The following is a 21688-nucleotide window of genomic DNA, read 5'->3' as shown; positions in this document are numbered from 1 at the left end:
AAAGCCCAGATTCTTGTCGCTGCGAAGCCATCTTAGGGCTCTTTTCACCTTCCCGTTCTGTCCTCTCTCGCCCTGTCCTCGGAGCACAGGGCTTCTCCCTTCCCTGCTTTTGTTCCTGCTGTTCCCTGCAACTGGAATCGCCTTATTCGGCCATTAGCTCTGCTTCAGATGCTGCCTTCTGTGGCATTTCCACACACCTGGATTACAGAGCTCGCCACATCAGGTCTCCCCTTAGCTCCCCCACCGCACTGATGGGCTGCACCCCCCTCTCCCTGTCAGGGTCACACTCGGGCCTCTATCATGCTGTCTCTGATAGCTGGCTTTCAGGTCAGTTGCTGGTTTTAGCCTAGGTTTCTTAGAAAACTTGTCTAAATTAAATGTACAACTTAACGCTTTATCGTGGGGTTCCGTCCCGGGGAGGCGGGAGTTAGAGGGAAGGGACTGGGAGGCGGGGAGGGAGAGAGAGCAAACACAAGGTGAGGTGCTCCTGAGCTGACCACAGCTCCATAAGCTGACTCACAGGACCGTCCCTGGGGAGCTCGGCTTCTCTGAACAGTTCCATCCTGGGAAGGAGGAGGAGTAATGTATCTGCTGGCTCCCTCCTGTCTCATCTTCCATTATTCAACATTTGTCCTGTAGATGATAATTTCCGTGTTTCGTTACTCAGCCTTTCCGGGCAGGCCTGGGGAAGCCAGTGGGGACACAGTCTGCTGGCTCTGGGTGCTAAAGCTGCCCGTGGCTCCCACCATGGTGGGCGCCATGAAGACCGACCAAGCCAAAGCCCGGCCCTGGCCCCAGTGAGGGGGTGGGGGAGACTGGTGCGGTGTTAGAAGTGAGGGCAGTGCCCAGGTATCTAGAGCCATGGACACGAAAGAGGCGGGTCCACGCGAGGCAGGAAGGTGGGGCCTAGAGGTGGGGGGGTGGGGGACGCAGGCAAGGCTGGGTGGGGATTGATGGCACAAAACGGGGTGTGGGGTGCCCACACTACTGAAACGTGTCGAGACTTGGTGGCCTAGGACATGGTTAACTTTGTGCAAATGCGCTTGAGAAGGATGTTTATTCTCTAAGGGTTGAGTGGTAGGTTCTCCCCTTGTCTGTGAAGCCTGCTAATCGGATGAATTCATCTTCTATGCTAATACTGTGCCCGCCCGACCCATCAATAATGGAGAGAAGTATACTGCAGGCTTCCTCTGCGATGGTGCATTTATCGACCTTTCTTTGGAGTTGTATCACTTTTGGGGCTATTTTTATTCTGTTTATATAAGTAAAAAAAAAAAAACCTATTTGCTGAGAAACATCTCAAACGTACAGAAAGGTAGAATAGTAAGTATCGCTGCGATTTCACTCGATGACGTTTTGTCATAACTGTGTCAACTGTTACTTTTCCCCCAAAGTAAATGACAACTTCATGTTACTTTATCCTCAATACTTCTGCACGCGTGTCTACACATGAAGAATGTTTTTTTTTTTTTTAATTTTTTTTTCAACCTTTATTTTTTGGGGGGACAGAGAGAGACAGAGCATGAACGGGGGAGGGGCAGAGAGAGAGGGAGACACAGAATCGGAAACAGGCTCCAGGCTCCGAGCCATCAGCCCAGAGCCCGACGCGGGGCTCGAACTCCCGGACCGCGAGATCGTGACCTGGCTGAAGTCGGACGCTTAACCGACTGCGCCACCCAGGCGCCCCATGAAGAATGTTTTTATAAAGTATAATGCCATTGTCACACATAACGAACAATCCCTTCGTGTCCTCTAATCCCCGGATCCTATTCACGTTGCCCCAGCTACCCCTTTGCACAAATGTCCTTTGCTGCTGGTTGTTAGGCCTCTTAAGAGCCTTTCGTGACATTGCCTCATTGAAGAGATTGGGCCACCTGTGTGGTAGAATGTCCCTCCTTCTGGGTTTGTCTTCGAGCTTGCAAGTGGTATCATTTGTTCTTGCAACTTTTATATTTCCTAGAAGCTGGAAATTAGATGTGAAGGTGTAGCTTAAGCATTTTTGATAAGGTGCCTTTAGGTGATGCCACCGGCATAATTCATGCTCCTATTGGGAGGCGCCTAATAGCTGGTTATTCCGCTGGGCGGTGTGATGGCAGCCTGATTCCTTGATTTAAAAAAATTTTTTGTTCATTTATTTTTGAGAGAGAGAGAATGTGAGCGGGGGGAGGGACAGAGAGTGAGGGAGATACAGAATCCAAAGCACACTCTAGGCTGTGAGCTGTCAGCACAGAGCCTGACGTGGGGCTTGAACTCCTGGACCGCGAGATCATGACCTGACCCCAAGTCGGATGTTTAACCGACTGAGCCACCCAGGAGCCCCTCCTTAATTTTTAAAGTTAGGTTTTCCTCTTGAGATCAGCAAGGCATCTGTGGGGTGACACTTGGGCGTTAAGCAAATATCCAGTCTCCATAAACCTTTCATTTAATGGGTTTCGCCTCCACTGAGGATTCTTGCCTGAGTCCATTATTTCATTAGAAGTTGCAAATTTTCTATCATTCACTTATATTGATAAGCTACATTTTTCTGTAAAGAGCTTCCCCTCGCCACCTTGAGCCACCATGTTACCTGAAGGTAGGTTTCTTCTTGCTAAAGTACATACTTGAATTTACCCAAAGGATGCAAAAACACAAATTCAAAGGGATACGTGCATCCCAATGTTTATAGCAATGTTGTTGACAATAGCCAAATTATGGCGACAGCCCATGGCTCCATCTACTGATGAATGGGTAAAGAAGATGGGGTGTGTGTGTGTGTGTGTGTGTGTGTGTGTGTGTATACACAATAGGATTTTATTCAGCCATCAAAACGAGTGAAACCTTGTTATTTGCAATGATGTGGAGCTAGAGAGTATTATGCTAAGGGAAATAAATTACAGAAAGACAAATATGATTTCACTTCTAATGTGGGAAACAAAATTTTTTTAAGAGCGCGAGCACGAGCAGGAGGGGGCGGTGGGAGAGAGAGGGGATCTTAAGCAGGCTCCACACTATGGGCACAGAGGCTGATATGGGGCTGACCGTGGGATCCTGACCTGAGCCGAAATGAAAAGTTGAATGCTCAACCACCCAGGCGCCCCTCGTATGTACTAAGAAACAAAACAAATGAGCGGGGCGGGGGGAGAGGGAGAGACAAACCAAGAAACAGTCTCTTAACCATATAGAACAAAACCGATGGTTACCAGAGCGGTGGGGGGGGGGGTGGGGGGGTGGGGGTGCTGGGTGCAGCAGGTGGTGGGGCACTTGCGATGAGCACCAGGTGTTGTGTGGAAGTGTTGAATCGCTACATTGTACACCTGAAACTAATACACACGGGCTGTTAGCTACCTGGAATTTAAATCAAAACTTAGAGTACATACTTGAGATTTTCCTTCAGAGAAGGCCTGTCGGGGGCAAACTCGCGGTTGTCATTTTCCTGAACATGTCTTTATTCTTGAAGGATAGTTTTGTAGGGCTCACCATTCTCGATGGACCTCTACTGTCTTGGCACACTGGAGACAGAATCTTCTCTTATGGCCGTGGGGGAAGTCTGCTGGCAGTCTAACTGGCGTCTTTATGGTGCTATAGACAGTCTGGCTTGTTTCCCTGGCCGCTCTAAAGAGTTTCTGTTCATCTTTGGTGTTTTGAAGCTTCACTACCCTCACTAGGTGAGGGTTTGTTGGCATGTTTCTACCTTGTATGTGTATACGCTATAGTAGCAAATGGGGTACATGTAGATTCACACCTTTTATTGGGTTCTGGACAGTCTCCGTTGTTATCTCTTTAGATATTATTTCTCTTTAATACTTACATTCTCTGCCTCTGAGGGTTTAGCTGGATACATTAGACCTTATTATTCTAGCCTCCACTGTCCCTAGCCTTGTTTTTGTATACATGTATATTTTATCTCCTTATCTCTTTCTGCAACAACCTTAGTGACTTCAATCTACCTCCCAGAGTCTTTGTCTCCATCTTAAACGCTATTTACCCCCAACATTCTGTTTTTCATTTTAATAATTATAGTTCTTCTTTCTAAGGGCTCCATTTAGTTCTTCTTCAAATCTGCTTGTCACATTTGCTTGATTATTAAAATACCTACTTTCTTTTTTTTTTTTAACAGGAAGTAAGTGTTGGTGAGGATGTGGAGAAATTGGAACCTTGTGCACGGTGGGTGGGAACGCAAAATGGTGTGATCCTTAGGGAAAGCAATGAATAATTAAAAACCGATACCATATGATCCAGCAATTCTGCTTCTGGGTGTACACCCAAAGAGTCGAAAGCAGGGTCTTGAGACACGTATACACCCACGTTTAGCCCAGCTTATTCACAATAGCCAAGAGGTAGATGCAACCCAGATGTTCGTCAATAAATGGATGGAGAAACAAAATGTGGTATAAATAATGGCATATTATTGACCCTTAAAAAGGAAGGAAAATCTGGGGCGTCTGGGTGGCTCAGTCGGTTGAGCGTCTGACTTCGGCTCAGGTCATGATCTTGCGGCTCACGGGTTCGAGCCCTGCATCTGGCTCTGCGCTGACAGCTCAAGAGCCTGGAGCCTGCTTCAGATGATTTGTCTCCTCCTCTCTCTGCCCCTCCCCTGCTCATGCTCTCTCTCTCTCTGTCTCTCAATAAACAAACATTAAAATTTTTTTTAAATAAAAAAAATTTTTTAAAAAAGAAGGAAAATCTGATACATGGCTATAACCATGGGTAAACCTCAAAGATCGTGTGCCAGCTGAAACGAGCCAGGCTCAAAAACGCAAATACTATATGATTCCACTTACATGAGGGACCTAGAGTCGCCAAATTTATAGAGACAGAAGGTAGGAGGGTGGCTTCCGGTATCTGGCGGGAGGAAAAGACCGGGAGTTATTGTTTAAGGGGATATGGAGTTCTGGAAGGGAAATACAGTTCTGGAGATGGACGGGATTGATGGCCACACAACAGTGCGAATGGACTTAAAATCATTGAACCATATCCTTAAAACGTGGTTAAGATGGTAAATTTTATGTATGTTTTAAAAGTGTTTAAAAAATATTTTAAAGGGGCGCCTGGGTGGCGCAGTCGGTTAAGCGTCCGACTTCAGCCAGGTCACGATCTCGCGGTCCGTGAGTTCGAGCCCCGCGTCAGGCTCTGGGCTGATGGCTCGGAGCCTGGAGCCTGTTTCCGATTCTGTGTCTCCCTCTCTCTCTGCCCCTCCCCCGTTCATGCTCTGTCTCTCTCTGTCCCAAAAATAAATAAACGTTGAAAAAAAAAATTTTACAAAAAAAAATATTTTAAAATGTGGAAAAGTGGCCTTTTTTTAAAATTTTTTTTCAACATTTATTTATTTATTTTTAATTTTTTTTTTCAACGTTTTTTATTTATTTTTGGGACAGAGAGAGACAGAGCATGAACGGGGGAGGGGCAGAGAGAGAGGGAGACACAGAATCGGAAACAGGCTCCAGGCTCTGAGCCATCAGCCCAGAGCCCGACGCGGGGCTCGAACTCCCGGACCGCGAGATCGTGACCTGGCTGAAGTCGGACGCTTAACCGACTGCGCCACCCAGGTGCCCCGAAAAGCGCCCATTTTTAATGAAAGATTTATAAGCTCTTGTATTAGAAGCCCTACAGTGTGACGGTTCATAGCACCCAGGAGTCTGAATGCTCTTATTCAACTTATCCGTGAGATCGTGACCTGAGCTGAAGTCGGATGCTCCACTGCCTGAGCCACCCAGGTACCCTATGGGTTTTTTATTATAATCTGATAATGCGAACATGTAAAGTGCTTGGTTTTCTGATGATTTGCTGTTTTTGATGATTCCCACCATGGGGTTAAAAAAATTTTTTTTAACGTGTATTTTTGAGAGAGAGAGAGCACGAGTCTGGGAGGTGCTCTGAGCTGTCAGCACAGAGCCTGATGCAGGGCTTGACCTTGAGGAACGGTGAGATCTTGACCTAGGCTGCAGACCGATTGAGCCACCCGGGCATCCCTCATGGGGTTTTCTTTTTGATAAATCTTGGCTGATCTTTGATTGTGAGCACTGGCTTTGGGTTTTGAGTTCTCGTCTCAACTTTCATATAGGTCTTGGTCTCCAGGACAACCCAAGATTTTAGTTAGCTCTTGCTCCCAATCTCTACCTTCGTTTCAGCTCGTGATTCTGATACTTTTGTTTATTTATTTATGTATTTATTTGCCTTTGAGGATTTTTATTATTCCTGAGAGCCTAGTAAAGCATCAACAAGTGTATTTATCTACGATCCGACCGAGAGGGTCCTCAGAACGCCTGGGCCTCCACACAGTGGCCCGAGAAGTCCATGGGGCTTAGTTCCGTGACCATTTGAGTGCTTATGTCCCCAGAAACCCACTTGGGCACCATCTCAGACTTTGCAGGTGATAAATGTCTTTTCTTTAAAGGAAGCAAGCAACCACGCCCTGGGCTCTCCAGGCAGGACTCAGAGGTGCAGTACCTCTTTGCAGCCACTGGGGGAGCCATGATTGACTTCAGCCTTGAATGCCTAAATTACCTCCCTCCCAAATCCTAGGTGTTATCTCTGGCCCATGGCTGGTAGGGCAGGCAGGAGAAACGGGAGGAGGGCAGTGGGAGACGGCCTTGTATGGGAAGGAGCCGTGCTCACCCTGGCTTCCCCAGTCCGCAAGTTCACTGTTGCCCTCACTCAGCAGCTCCAGTCTTGGGTCTCCTTTCTCCTTCTTCGAGAATCATTGGGCTCCCCAGGACCTTTCCCTGCCCAGGCCCAAGGATGATGCAGTAGGGGTGCAGTAGTGCTCGCTCAGTTCTTACCACGCAGCCCAGTCAGCCTGTGTCAAAGGCTTCGCAGGCCTTTTGAATAGCAGCAGCCACGGGGCTAACAATGACAACAGTAACATTAGTTGTGTCAACAGCAGGACAGTGCATCCTATGTTACGTTTGGTTTCCTGCTCTGAGTGTGCTTGGGGATGGGTGGAGGAGGGGGAGGGCTGGCTCAGACCTCTCCTCCTTCCGCTCCAGCCCTTGGTGATCTGGGCTCTCACCAGAGAGCCTACTTCCGTTCAGTAGAGGAGGAAACTTTCTTGGCTTAGCGATGCCTTCTGAGACCTTGGCGGGAAGGCTGGCCTGTTCAGTCTTTCTCCTTGGGATGCCTGGAGCCCCAGGAGTGGCCGGGCTGGGGCTGCTGACTTTCTTCTGGGGGCCTGTGGCCTGTGAGGTCTTTGACAGGAATGGAGGCCCTTTGCTGCACCAAGAAATGCTGAGGCTGTGGGCAGAGAGGTGCGTCCGAGGGGGCTCTTGCTCCGTCTGACTTCTGGGGGATCCCCAGGGAGGCAGGACACGGGGGAAGGAGCTCCCAGCAGTATGGAGGGGCGGAAGCATCATAGTGTAGACTACAACAAAAGACCAACAGAGAGGCAGGTGATTTGAAACTGGACAAGGTGGTGACGTGTGCAAAAATAGCCTGCCTTTTCTGAAGCGCTTTGCTCCTCTCTCTATTTTTGAGGAAAGTTTCTTAAGCCTTTGCACCCTCCTCAACAGAATCTGTTTTCTGGAAACTCGCTGATAGTCGCATTCTGCCAGGGAATAGAGAGTGAAAAAGCTGGGTGGGTTCCGTACCCTAAGCCGTTTGCATTGAAGGGGAATCTCTGATCCTAGGGACTTACAGTCCTTCATGGTGGAATCTCAGGCTGTCACTGGTCGGGAAAATTACTTAGGATGCAAGGCGTTATCTCAGAGCCATTTGAATCAAACCTGAGGATGGTTTGATACCTTGAGGGTAGAGGAAGGGAAGGAGGACACGACAGGGAGGCTCACCTTCCGGACACTGTAGATCCAGTCGAGATAGCTTGTGACCTTGGTGTATACCCCCGGGGTACTTGGACCCCCACAGCCATGGCCCCAGCTCACGATGCCCACCACTTGCCACAGGTCAGAGTGATACATCAGGGGCCCACCGCTGTCACCCTGTGAGACACCAGAACAGGGGCTGCTGGAGAGGGCAGGCAGGGGTGGGGTGGGAGGGTGGGCTTCTCTTTCCGGCTCCCCACCTCCACCCCCCCGGGCCTTGACCCATCCATTCTCTGCTTCCCAGTGCTCTGTGCTGTTCTGCCCTCACTGACGTTGCTCATGCTGTTCCTGCAGCCTGGAATGGCCTTCCAGGTGGGGCAAAAGGGTCTGTTTGTGATCCGGTAAGTTGTCGGCTGCTGTTAGCCTTCTCGCAGGCATTCACAACACACACTAGCAAACTGAAGGCTCTAAGGGGTTCTGCGGTGAGAGGCCTGATTATCTTTGCTTAACCTAGCGTTTGCCAAATTTATTTAGCTGCTCTTGGGGTGCCTGCTGTGTGGCACCTACTGTTCTAGACAACTGGGATTCGATCAATGAAAAGAACAAAGATCCCTGTCCTTGGGGAGCTTAGAGTCAAGCGGAGAAGAGAGAGAGAAAACACAACAAAACAGATTATGAACATGGCAGTAAAATGTGTGCTTATTTGGGTGTCTGTCCCAGCTCCTAGAGCCCCCGAGACTTCCTCCCCCCAATAACACCATAGCCTGACTGCTCCTTCCCCCACCACTGTGAGCTCCCTGAGGGAAGAAGACACTGTCCCCCAAACCTATTTACCTGACATTCAAGAGATGACCAAGAGATCCCTCTTGAGTGGAGGAATTGAATGACCGAGAATGGGGGCGGGAATAGGGCGAGGGGCTTTAATGCAAATGGATCGGGAGATCCTCTGGGAACATGTATTCAGGGACCCATCGGTGGGGTCGGTGGGGGGAGTTGCGCCAGGGCTTATCCAGCATCAGATGGTTTTCTCTAGGGTAGTTCGGCATCTTGACGCTTCTAGAGAACATAGACCCGGTGTTCCTGCCCTCGAGTGACAGGAAGTAAGATGAAGGGAAGTAAGAGCAGGTGAGGCGGGAAATCTTTCTGCTTGTTTCCATCCTTCCATCCTTGCCTTCTCTCTGTCCCCCTTCCTCGCACATTGAGTGCCCACCGCACGCGAGGCCTCAGGCGGGGCAGTCCGCCTCTGGACTTTGTCTCTCCAAGACTAACGTCCCATCCAAGGAACTCCCTCGGGATCCCACCTGGCAGGTGTCCACGCCGCCCTCCAGGATGCCCGCGCACAGCATCTTCTCGGTCACCTCCCCCTGGTAGGCGTCCTCTGCGTTGCACCGAGCGTGGTCAATTGCCTGCACTGACGCCTGCAGCAACGTGTCAGACATCTTTCCTAGGAAGGTGAAAACACACTCACGTTCCCATTTTTGCCTTCTAACCCCAGCCCAGGACAATTCTCTGGGTTGCCTGGCACCTTGGTGCTTGGGCTTCCAGGATGATTTTTCTGAAGCACGGCGCTCCTTCCCATCACTTCCAAGAGCCGCTCCCTCAGCCCTGTGGTCCCGAGCCCAGGACTCACCTCCATCCTGCTCCGTAAAGCCCCATCCAATGACCCAGAGTGGGGTGGCTGGAGGGAGCTCCTCATCAAAGAAGGGCAGGCAGATGGGCCTGACTGTGCCTGCCAGGAGCAGAGAGAAAGAGGGGGGGAGCCTGGTGGCTAAGCCCTCTGAAAAGGTTGACAGCAGGGTTTCTAGGACATATGTTCCAGAGGACGTTAACAAAAATGGCACGAGAAAAAAAGTTCTGTGGTCAAATAAGTTGAGGAGATAGGGGTTAGACATAATAAAGCAAATTAAATATTAAAAAAAAACCATATCTTTAATACACTAGTATGGCCCAAGAAGAGAGCTCTACTATAAAAATGTTTCCCAAACGTACTTGGGGCATAGAGCCCTCTTTTCTCCCAAGGGACGAGTGTCCTGTGGGAATGACATTTAGAAGTGCTGATATAAATACTATGCAAGCATGAGTCATCTACCAAGCTGTTCAAAGATTCCACGGGCTGCCCTAAAGGTAATGAGCTCCCCATCCCTGGGGGAGACCAGATGGGCACAACCCCTTGGCAGAGATATCGTGCGGGCTCTTGGCGTTGGTGGGGGTGGCGGATGGACTAGATGATCTGTCAGGTCCCTCACGACTCCAAGATCGGATGAATCTACGGTTCCCACTTGAGGTGCTGCACATGGAGAAAACAGACCCCAAAAGAACCCAGCAGGAGCTGACGGCTTGAGGGGGCCTCAGGGCATCACTGACGTTAGGCTGGTATATTCACGGGAAACAAATGCGCAGCTGAGGGCTTGAGAGACAAGTGAGGTGCCGAGGCCACTTGGTGAACGAGTGGCAGAATGGGAGAATAACCTGCCCTACGGGGGTCTGTTCCCAGATGCCGCCTCTCACCGGAGAACGTGAGCGGGAATTGCAGCTTCACGAGGGCAATGTCCTTCTCTCTGGGGTACGTGCTGTTGAGCTCAATGACGAAGATGTCGGCCACAGGCAGGGATGGGAAGTTGCCCAGTTTGTCCGAGCCAGCCCTCACCTTCCAGTTGGGTACATCGAGATGCTTCCTAGGGGCAGAGACGACAGGGTTCAGGCCTGGGCTGCGCAGCCTCTGGCAAAAGCTGGGTCCTCAGGGCCCTGGAGGCTGGGGTGCTGCATGTCCCTGCTTTAGGAGACAATGATGGTGTCGGCAGGGGTGGCAGAGAAGGAGCGGGTGTGAGGAATCGCCTACCACAGGCCCAATTCTAAAAGGGGATTTGATCCTTTCCCCCGGTGAAATCTCTCCAAGGAAGCTTCTAACTGGAGGCCTGGGGAAGAACTGCTCCCTGTGCCTGAGCTCTGGGGTCCTGGCGCTCTCTCCCACGATGCTTTCTATGGTCTGTGTTACTCACGTGGTACTTGTCAGTTGCGTTTCGTACTTGGCTTTCTTCCTCCTGACTCCAGACACTCCTGCCCGCTGAGTGTGTGTGTGGGGGCGGGGGGGGGGGGGTGGACGGTTTGCAAGCAAGAACTTGGAGTTCATCAGATCCCAGAAAAGGTTAAGAATCACCGGCCTACCCTGTGAGTTCCTCTAAGGCACTGATGGGGTCTAACACACATGGGCGCATAATATAGTACTCATCATTTGACGTGGAGTGGAAGGAAGGAAGGAAGGAAAGGAAACAAGTGAAGAGGGCCTGGGAGTAGTCCTTCCCCAGAGGTACGGGCAGGGCTCTGCTAACCTGTAAGGGACGGTGAGGGCATCGAAACACAGGCTGGGAGACAGGGGACCCAGGCACTGCGGCCCCTCCAAGGCTTTGATCCCCCAAGGCCTCCTTGCGGTGTGGGCCTCACCTGAAGCAGTGGGCTGCGGTGAGGATCCAGTGGGGGTCCAGGATGCTCCCTCCACAGATGTGTTGTTTGTTGTACTGGATGCTGACCTGCCAAGGCCAAGAATCCACAGAGGCCGCCTCCCCGCCCACCACCCGAGGGGACTTCAGGCTCTCCCCGCAGGCTGGAGGCAGGAGGAAGGAGGGAGAGATCAGAAGTCAGGCTCTGGAGGGGATGGCCTCCCCCTTGGAGCCCAGAGTCTGTCCCCTTAGAACAGGGCCCTGATGACGGGGGCCTGGAGGGGTGGGGAGGGGAGGACCAGGCCAGTTTTGAGCTATTCGTAGGAAGGCTGTGAGAATCTCCAGACCATAGGCTTCCCCCTCCCGTCCCCCCCCCCCCCGTCCTTTGTTCAGCTTTGGGCGTGTTGAAGAGTTTCTATCGTGGGTGTGTCCATTGTGCTGGGAATTCACGACCTTCCAACCAAACAGGGACGCAGAATTAGGAAAGTCCTGCCCAGGTGGAGTGTCCCCAGCCGTTGCTGCTGAGTGTAGGCAAACAGATGCCCACGAACCGTCCTGGGAGAGTGGGGAGGAAGTTCCACACACTGGATCTTCCTATCTTAAACTCCCCGCTCCCGAAGTCCCTTCCCCCGCCTCGCTGTGTGAGTCTCCCAGTTTGACTCCTTTCTTTCCCATGCTACCCTCCTTGGCTTTTCCCTCGTGCCCCTCAAGCTCTTGTAAAAGCCTCCGTTCCCGCCTCCCTGACCTGCTCTCCGCCTCTCCAGTCCTGGAGGTCACTGCCACAGCCGTGCTTCTCAGAGGAAAAGAAAAAGCCTGCTATGCTTTCGGGGCCTGGGCTAGCGAGGGGCTTTACGGACACCTCTTATTCCAAACTCTGCTTTCTCTCTGAGTCACCTCACCTCCTCAGAGCCCCGAGGTATCACTCTTTTGAGGGTTAGGTAGAGTTTAAAGTCCCTCCTCTGGCAGGTGCCTGCTGTCCTTCTATCAGGTTTCTGTCTAGCCGAATTGATCTGCTTATAGCTCCCTAGAGAGTCATTCTGTTTTTGCTCAAGGAAGCCCCTGTCCCTGAGATGCTGTCCTCTTTGCTGTTTATCTAAACCATTGATTCATCCGGCAAATTTGTATTGAGTGCCTACTGTGTTCAAGGATGCAGGGAAGAGAGCAGAGGACCAGACAGACCAACAGATGTGGTTTCTCCCTTCTGGGAGCCTGCAGCTCAAGGTTCGGCCTGGGCACCACCTCCAGGCCACCCAACCCCCTGGGGATTTTTTCTTGGCTTGGCATTTCCACAGCCTGTCTTGGGTGTCGGCCAGCCGTTCATTTTGGCTGTGCTTCAGTCTTCTCAGTGAGACTCAAGGGAGGGTCTGTGACTTAAACCTCTTTGTGACTTCAGTGCCATTCAGCGCAGACACCAGATGACGTGACGGTTCGGTCATTGGCTAGCCACCACGCGTCAGCCCACCCACGCCAGGCATCGTGGGTGTCCCATGACGATAAAAAGTCTTAACACCCAGTGGGGAAGCATGTATACTGCTCGACTGCAAAAGCAGTGATGATGACCTTGTGCTACTCAGCCCGTCCAGTTTCTGGCCATCCTTCCAGGCTCTGCTCGGGTCTACCATGAGGCTGATTGGGTGAGCGGGACCACAGAGCTTGTTTTCTCTTCTGATCTCCTCTGTAAGAGCAGGGAGTCTCCCAGGATCCCCTTGGGCCGTTGGACGAAAGGCCTTCTTGGGAAGTGGGACCTCACAGAGGTCAAGTGCCTTACTCAAGGTCACGCTGGAAGCCAGTGGGTCTCCTGGCCTCTGCGAAGCGCTCTCTGTGGCATGTCGGCTGTGGCCACTACTCAGCTGGGGGCCACACGTGTAGCCTTGCCTCTCGCTCTCTGCTCAGACATAAGCTCCTGAGGAGAGTGGCCATTTCTTTTACTTGTCGGGTATTTTCTATTGCTCAGCAGCATCTGACCGTGCTAGACATAGTCTAACTGTTCAGTGTATTTTTGCTAGACTGGATGCGGATAAGTTGATCTTGGATAACGGGGCAGACTGTGACCCAGTGACTGGGGAGGGAGCCTGGGGCGGCCCCGTTCCGTCCTTTCCAGTTTTCTGTTCCCTGCTGGCTCTCTGCTTAGGTTGGAGGGATGTGTGTGGATGGTGTGGAAGAGTTCTTAATGTCACCCACTTGAAGGAGCGTTGACCTACAAGCCCAAGGCCCAAAGAAGGAAGTTTGGGACGAAACGGAGAGAAACTTAGTCTGGGAGATCTAAGAGTGAGGCTGAATGTCTCCCTGCTCATTGCTGGCCCAGGGCCCAAACCCTCAGAGATGGGGCGTACTCACCAAGACAGTGCAAGGAGACCAGGGAGCCTGAGAGACAGGGCCTGGAAGGGACAGACAGGGCCTTGTGGTTTCTGTCGCTCCCTTGGATGAGAGGCGAGGGCTCGGGTCCCCTGACACTGTTGACCCCAGCCCCCTCCCGACACTTGGGAAATCTGGAACCCACATACTGGGGGACTGCATGGAGGTGGCTTGACCACTTAGTACAGTTCTGCCTGTGTCCGAGCCCATCCTGAGCTCTCGGCAGCCTGGAGTGGAAGAGGAGAGCCTGGGACAGTGTCTGTTGTACTGTGGGCTTTCCAAATGGACCAAAAAAAAGGGGGGGAGGGGATTTCAATGGAATTAGAGGCAAAGGATCATTCTGCCACCATCTTGGTCCTTTTTAAGAGTCACTCTTCGATGAATAAGCAGCCCTCAGCAGCATCCTTGAACGCTAAGAAGCTCGCGTCCTCTCTGAGGCTCTCTGCTGCATTGTGACAATTTTTATCTAGCTGCTGGGCTCTAATGCAGGGCAGTGCATAGGAACAGGCCACTGCCGAAGGCCATGCGGTCTTTTCTCTGGAGAGCTGGGAGTACGGAGAGGTCTTCCCCTGGCCTGGGTGGGTGGCTGGGAAGGACAAAGTGTCCTTTGGAGTCTTGCCTATTGGGTTTAATCGGGAATATAAAGCAGTAGGAAAAATTTTGGTTTTAGCCACCGACGTGTGGACTGCACTCTTTGTCCTGCTCTCTATTATGTGTATAAAAAAGGGAGTCAACCCAGAGAACCTCTCAGAAATCTGGTATCTGATTCCCTAGCCCTTTCTGTCTAACCATCTGCATGGCCTGGAGTTCGTCCCGTTGTCTGGCTTACATCCCCCTTTGCTGCACCTGCTCAGGGGAGTCTGGCTGCCTCCCTGATGGCAGCCTCTGTTACCAGAGCCTCTTGTGGGCCAGAAGGCATTTTTCTCACTTACCCACTTAGGTTTCGCACCTGAAGCTCCTGGCTGTTCTCTGCGATTCCAACAACATCCAGATCTTGGTCTGGGCCAATCCCCACAGCTTTGAAGGCGGGTTTGCTGTTCATGTCGGGAGGGAGGGAGAGAGATGTGAGGTGGGGTGGGAGGTTAGAAGGTGCTGGGAGCGGCCCCCACTCCCAGGAGACGGGGGTGGTAAAGAACACGTCCCAGGACACTGCTCTGGGCACAGCGTGGATGTGGTCTTGCTTCTCCAGTAGCAAGGCAAGTGGGGGAGGGGCAGAGGGAGAGGGAGAGGGAAAGAGAGACAATATGAATATCCCAAGCAGGTTCTGCACTGTCAGGGCAGAGCCTGATGCGGGGCTTAAAACTCACGAACCTGTGAGATCATGACCTAAGCCGAAATCAAGAGTTGGACGTGCTTAACTGACTGAGCCACCCCGGCGCCCTGGTGCTGGGTTTATTGATGGGTAACCTGGACAGGTCACACACACCCTTCTCCGGGTTTCCTTAAGCCTCAGTTTCTCCCTCTGTAAAATGATACGTAGACCTGATGATCTCCAGAGCCCCTCCCACTTTGAACCATCTAGGGTCTTATGGTCCTGAGATGAGAAGGGCTTCCTGTCTAGGCGGAGGAAGGAAAGTAGAGAGAGCTAGACCCAGAAGGAGGGACGGGGGTGGAAATGGACAGTCCCAGGACAGTTGACCTCTGTTCACCACTTACATCCTAACGAATAACCGACCAGCTTTGATTTTGTAGAACTCAAGAGCCGGCTGGTTTGGTGCATTCGTGAACTCTGGAAGGACAGAAACTCCAGGAACCTATTACCTTAAGGAGCCCCGGAGACACCTTGGTTGCATAACCCAGCCGCAGCAGCCTGCAGGGCTGGGCGCTCCTGCTGCTGACGCCGCAGTGGGCTGGGCTGCAGGGGGGAGGAGGGGCTGGCTGCCGGGGAGGCTGGGCTGGGTGGCTGCTGGAGGAGCCCAGGGAAGAGCAGGGGCAGGGCATGGCTTTCCAGCTCGCCTCAGAACTGAAGGAGGCAGAGGTGTCCTGTCCGGGGTTGTGCACTGTGGCCAGCGGGGAGCAGCAAAAACCTGGGAACTAGGAAGCAGAGGGGGCGAAACGATCTGATGGATCAGTGATGCTGCCTGGAGTATTGATTGTAAGAAGGACCTCGAGGCTGCTTTAAGGGTCGACAGGAGAGGGTTCTGTGATTGATTGATGATGTCTGCCTGGCATTTCTCATTTTTGCCTCCACTCTGGGTCCAGTTTCTTAGAATCCTTGGGGCTTGCCAGGGAGCAGGTGCCCCACTCTGCAGCCAAGTAAACGGGTTCTTTTCCCTCCTCTCTGGTTAGGCTCTCTGATCAGTGGCCTCCCCTCTCCTCCCTTTACGGGTAAAACCTTGGGAGAGGAGAGAATGACCCAAGCTAGAAACGGAGATGCTGCTGGAACTCGGGATGCCCAGGAGTTCAGGGGTCTTGGGCACAAATTCCAGGCCTCTCCTACCCAAGCAAGTTACTGATCTTCGCCAAACCTATTTCTAAAATAGATACAATAAAAATGACCTTTTTGCTTTTGCCAGGATCAAACGAATATAAACTCATCATGCAGATACCCTTGTTATGATTACGTAACTCTTCATCCACCGAAGGTTTGAAATTGCTTTTGAAATTTGCTGAGAGAGCTGGGGTTGCTGATGGGGCTCAATGAAATCAGGATCATTTAAACGAGATTTTAATTGACGGGACATTGAATAAGTAAATTATATTCTGGGACAGGGTGGCCTCCTGCACAGCCAAGAAGGAGCGAAGCTGGCAAGGAGCCAGAACTGTGCGTTGGGGGTCATGGTGAGGCTTACTTTCTCTCGCTGCACCTCACAGGCATCCTATGAAGTTGCTGGTACTTTCTCCAATTGACTCTTGGGAAAACTGAGGCTTATGAGATTGAACTTCATGTTGTTGTATGTGAAAGTGCTCAGATTCAAGACTGGTTCTGTTTGACTCCAGTATCTATATTTTTGGGAAAGGAGGAGGCAGGGAGGAGGTCCTTAGGGTGAGGGGACAGCCTCTGGAGGCTTGGGGTGGATACCTGTCATAGCCCATCTGCCCACAGGCTATCTTGGCCAGAGCTTCTGTGAAGTTGTCGAAACAGGCAGAGACCCAGCTTCTTGTGGCCGGGTCTAGCACCTGCAGAGTGGATCGGTCCCTGGAGAGGCGGACTGAGAAGGCAAGCAATTGGGTCAGCTGCCTGTGGCAGGGGCCCGTCTGGCCCATCTCCCTCAGAATTCATCATGAGACCAGCACACCCTCCCTACACCCAGACCCTGGAGCATCATAGAACACCGACCCTTTCAGCCCCAAGGGAACTTCCATTTGGCTTTGCCCAACTGAGCCTCGTTTTGATGGTAGCTAGGGTGACCCGATGTCCTGGGAACAACCTCCATGTTGACCTATGGTCCTGGGACAATTACTAATAACTTTTCCTTTTGCTCTTATAGGTATCAGTTTTGGTGATAGGTTGTGGCTCTACTCATGGTTACACACAGCTTGCCCAGCCTAGGGAACTTCTCAGTGAGGAACCTAGCTCCTTTTTCCACGTGAGGTCAGAGGGAGGGGTTGAGAGGGAAGTGCTCTTGGCAGTAGAATGGCAGGTGCCCATATGCATTTGACTTCTGGTTAAAAAATAAAAATAAAAAAGGATATATGCAAGAAGTCCCTTCGTCCTGCCCCTCAAAAGCCCCAACACCCATCTCCTGGGCTATCCTTTCTCTCCAGAGCCCAAGTACTAGATGGATGATGCCGGGCTGGCCCCATCCGAGAAAGAATGGGAGTTTTTGTTTGAAACCTCCCCTATTCCTTTGAAGGACCTCAGTCCTTGTTGCATAGCATCCTTGTTGCTCAGTCTTGTTGCGTAGCATGTTACAGTGAGCACTTACCTGATGGATAGAGGAATCAGTAGCTAGTCAATGGCTATGGCTATTGACCTTACTTTCCTAGCCCCCTTTCTGGTCTCCTGTAGAGAGGAGGAACCTCCCCAGGGTCATCCAATCCAGCCCCCTGCCTCAGTTCCACCCCGGTGCAGCAGAATGGGACAGACTGTGTTGCCATTTCCTGTCCCCTCTGGTCCCCCACTTGTTATCAGGTATTCACTGAGTAGTTGCTGCATGGTAAGTACTAGGATCTAGTTGGCGAGACCTGGTCCTGTTCTTGAGAACCTTACAATAAGGATGGGAACTGACCAGTTGGCAGATGCTATGCTGTGGACCAAGGGGACCTGAGCTGCTTTCCTGCTGTGCCCGCGCCCCTGGACTCACCCGTCACCGGGGACCCATCGGGGAAGTTCTTGACACAGAGCTGCTCATCCTCCCCTGAGGCACAGTCCTGCTGGCCGTCACACACCTGCTTCCTCGGGATGAAGTGGAGAGGCTGCCCGCACAGGAAGTAGTATTTGTCCAGAATCACCTTGACTGGAAGGCAGGGGCAGGGAGGGGGCTGTGAGGGCTGACGGTCAAGCAGGCAGCCGGGGGGGGGGGGGGGGTGGCGGGAGAGGCTGTGTGTCCCCTAAAAATATGCTGGGCTCTAAGGCAGATGAGGGTTCCAGACCCAGTTATTCCACTTGCTAGTCCGTGTACTTGGTCCTGAGCCTCAGTTTCCTTAGATGTCAAGTAACATCTGTCCTGTACCTGCGAGATGGGTGAGGAGTTCAGCGAGAGAATGTGTGGGAGAAATTTAGAAACAGCCCCCACTGGCCTCCTGCCCTCCGGTGCTGGTAACGAAAAGACAGCACTGGGCCTGCCCCCTCCTGTGTGACCTTAGACCCATCAATTCCCCTCCTGGGGCCTCGTCGCCTCATCTGAGTTGAGGTTGTCGATGGCATTTGGCAGGCTGGTGGTTGTGAGTGTCTTGTAACTGTTAAGTGCAGTTCTAGAACTGGGTGTTTTTATCTGGGACTGAAGGACCCAGGAAGAGGCTGGTGTTTTGTTGGGTCTTCTGCCCGCTGCTTTCCAATTCGGTGGCTCCTTTGCTGTCTCGGGCTGATGGGAATGAGTCTCGCGTTTGTAACTCTTCAGGAAACAGATACCTCGACACACTTCTAGGTCTCCTGGTAGGAAGAGAGCCTCTCGCCTAGCTGAACCCTCTCCTGGCCCGAAGCTCCCCCCTGCAGTCCACCATCACTCCTGGCGGGCCCCACAAGTGGCGGTCATCGGTCTGACCATGGCCTTGCTTGTCACTGCTGAGAGCTTTCCCTGCACTGCCTCATGTAATCTTGACAAGTTCGGAGGCAGGTGCCATGAGGAACTCACGTTGTAAGGGATGACACTGATCCATCAGCTGATGAATAGATAAAGGAGATGAGGTTTATATATACAATGGAATACTACTCGGCGATGAGAAAGAATGAAATCCTGCCATTTGCAACCACGTGGATGGAACTGGAGGGTATTATGCTAAGTGGAAAGAGTCAGAGCAAGACAGGTACCATCTGATTTCACTCATGTGGAACTTGAGAAACTTAACAGAAGACCATGGGGGAAGGGAAGGGGGAAAAAATAGAGGGAGGGAGGCAACCCATAAGAGACTCGTGAATGCAGAGAACAAACTGAGGGCGGAGGCGGGGTAATGGGTGATGGGCATTGAGGAGGGCACTTGTTGGGATGAGCACTGGGTGTTGAATGTAAGCGATGAATCACGGGAATCTACCCCCCTCCCCCCAAACCAAGAGCTCACTGTATACACTATGTTAGCTAACTTGACGATAAACTTAACAAAATAAGTGAGGACGCTGAGGTGTGGAGTGTTAGGGTTGATTTCCCAAGGCCACACAGCACTTAGGTGAGAGCCAGGATCCCAGCCAAGATCTAACTCCAAAGCTCGCTCTCTCTCTGCCTCTCCACACCTTTCCTGAGGGGGTTCGCGATGAGATCCACTGGCCTTGATGGCTCTGGTGCCTTGATGGCTCTGGTGCGAGTGAGCAAGGGAGCAGCAGGCTGAGTATTTCCTAGACCTTCAGACTTGGGTTTATGGTCCGGAGCCAAGGTAAGGCAGGATCACTCCAGCCTCCTGGGACAAAGCCAGGACACAGTGTCGCCAGTCGAGACCCCAGAAACCAAGACGTTGAGGGAGCCTAGCCTGGGACGGAGGCTCGGGTTACCTCCTCTGGTTGCAGAACCTGGGGGCCCAGGGCATGGAAGCCCCACAGGGCCTTGTGGGACGGGGAGACCCCCGTTCTTACTCTGGCACCACTGCCTGCCTGGCGTCCCCTGGAGGAATTTGGCTCCTTTGTCCCTCTCCAGTGTGGCAGGACGTGTGTGCAGAGAAAGCAAGCTTTCCTTCTTACTAGTCTCCGTCGAACAGACCTAGGACCACAGCAAGTCTGCTGCTGCTGCTGCTGCTGAAAACCCATTGCCAAGGCCCCCCGTGCCCTGCTCCCCACCCTGAGTGTGAGTATGGGGAGGTGAAGGCAAAGGCAGTCACAGGAGTGGGAGCTGCGAGGAGGGACTGCGGGCATCACAGGTCATTCGGGTCACTCTGTCACAGAGTGCCTGGGGGAGATCACACAGGGTCTAGGTACTGGCCGAGAGGAAGACAGGGCTAAAGGCAGGGATGGTGTGCTCTCTGCCCCGGGGGCGGGGTGGGGGGGTGGCTTCCCCAGGGTCTTTTATCAGTGTCTCTATCTCACAAGCCAGGGGGCTCTCTGCTGCTCTAGCCAGTAGGGCTGCTCAGGGGTCTGCAGACCGCCCCCTCCCCCGCCGGCCCGGCCAGTGGCCTGCGTGGGTTTGTAACATGTGCTGCTGTGTTTTCCCCGTGGCAGAGATCATCTGGGGGTAGGTGGGGGCTGAGCTCACCTCCCCCTCTCACTCCCTTCAGCGCAGGGGTGGATGCAAAGCACACAAGCTTTATGCAGATCACCTGTCTGTGACTGCTGGCTGGAAGGGTGGAGGGTAGGACTGTGCTCAGAGAGGCGGGTGGGGGCGGCCACTTACCGAGGACAGCCGTGATGATGATGGTCGCCAGGCTCAGCAGTGCTGCGATGATGGGGACTCCCACCTTTTTGAAGGTCTCCAGGGGAGTGCGGGGTTTGCGCAGAGGGGTGACATCTGTGAGACGGAAAGAGCCTCCAGTCAGCACTTGAAGACTGCCCCTGCCAAGGCCCGCAGCCTCCCTGCCCTGTGGCCCTGGTGCTGAGCCCCAGGATGCTTTGGGGACGGTTTTGCTTCGCACTGGGGGTTTCTTCCTGCAGACTGGGCTTAGCTTCAGTGGCACAGGGTCACTCCACCTCCTTCACTTACCCAGGCTTAGCCATCTTTCACCTGCGCCCTTCAAATGAGCCTCCAGACCATGATGTCTTTGCCTTGTCTTGACTTAGTCTCTTCTGGGGTGTTTTGCCCTGTCCCGTCTGCCCCGTGCCTGCCCCCAGGAGAGGCAAGTACTCACTTTCCTATCCTTGATCCTCTTTTCTGACTTCTCTTTTAATGAAACTGGAAGCTTGCGGAGGGCAGGGACCTGAAGCTCTTAATGAATACTTGTGAATGAATGTGCCCTCGTGGCCTCCATCTCCAACTCAACAAACCAGTGAGTCCCTAGAACGGTCCTTGTCTTTAAGGCGACGGGGGTTTGGGGGAAGAAGCGAACAAGGACGTAGTTGCCGCTAACCCCAGCTATCATCAGAGCTCTTAAATGGGTCTCTGTAGGTGGAGATGGGGGGGGGGGCTAGACAAGCTGGGCAAAGGCCTGGGGGTGGGCCTCCGTGAGCTCCCCATGTGCCTGGGGTGTGACGGGGGCAAACGCATGTTGTGGAGGCAGGACTGGCCTCGTCACTTTGTAGAGCGTCTTGAATACCACGCCAGGAGTTCGGATTTTATCCTGAAGGGAGGGTGGAGCTAGGCGAAGCTTTTGAGCAGCAGAGAAACACGATCCCATTAACGCTTAGAAAGATGAACAAGTTGGGGCGCCTGGGTGGCGCAGTCGGTTAAGCGGCCGACTTCAGCCAGGTCACGATCTCGTGGTCCGTGAGTTCGAGCCCCGCGTCGGGCTCTGGGCGGATGGCTCGGAGCCTGGAGCCTCTTTCCGATTCTGTGTCTCCCTCTCTCTCTGCCCCTCCCCCGTTCATGCTCTGTCTCTCTCTGTCCCAAAAATAAATAAAAAACGTTGAAAAAAAAATTTAAAAAGAAAGATGAACAAGAGTTTGGAGTTAGGAGTTACAGGTAGGAGCCTGGAGATGCCTAAAAC

The 21688-nt window shown here is 52.4% G+C and overlaps 1 protein-coding gene across 1 annotated transcript in view; it reads right to left on the bottom strand.

Moving 5' to 3' along the window:
• Positions 1-6144: 6144 nt before the first annotated feature.
• The window catches only part of TMPRSS4 (transmembrane serine protease 4), a 33948-nt gene continuing 18404 nt past the window's right edge, over positions 6145-21688 (bottom strand). Inside the window, exons 3-13 of the mRNA XM_047878902.1 lie at positions 20443-20556; positions 17773-17925; positions 16548-16677; positions 14458-14559; positions 13508-13548; positions 11175-11334; positions 10242-10408; positions 9364-9462; positions 9035-9177; positions 7761-7910; positions 6145-7336 (exon numbers count right to left, since the gene is read on the bottom strand). Of these exons, the coding sequence (XP_047734858.1) occupies positions 7325-7336; positions 7761-7910; positions 9035-9177; positions 9364-9462; positions 10242-10408; positions 11175-11334; positions 13508-13548; positions 14458-14559; positions 16548-16677; positions 17773-17925; positions 20443-20556 (1271 nt within the window). The 3' untranslated portion in view covers positions 6145-7324. The remainder of the gene's footprint in view (positions 7337-7760; positions 7911-9034; positions 9178-9363; positions 9463-10241; positions 10409-11174; positions 11335-13507; positions 13549-14457; positions 14560-16547; positions 16678-17772; positions 17926-20442; positions 20557-21688) is intronic.

The sequence above is a fragment of the Prionailurus viverrinus genome, chromosome D1 (genome assembly GCF_022837055.1).
Source record: "Prionailurus viverrinus isolate Anna chromosome D1, UM_Priviv_1.0, whole genome shotgun sequence".
Lineage (NCBI taxonomy): Eukaryota > Metazoa > Chordata > Mammalia > Carnivora > Felidae > Prionailurus > Prionailurus viverrinus.
This window is presented reverse-complemented; position numbering and strand designations above follow the sequence as displayed.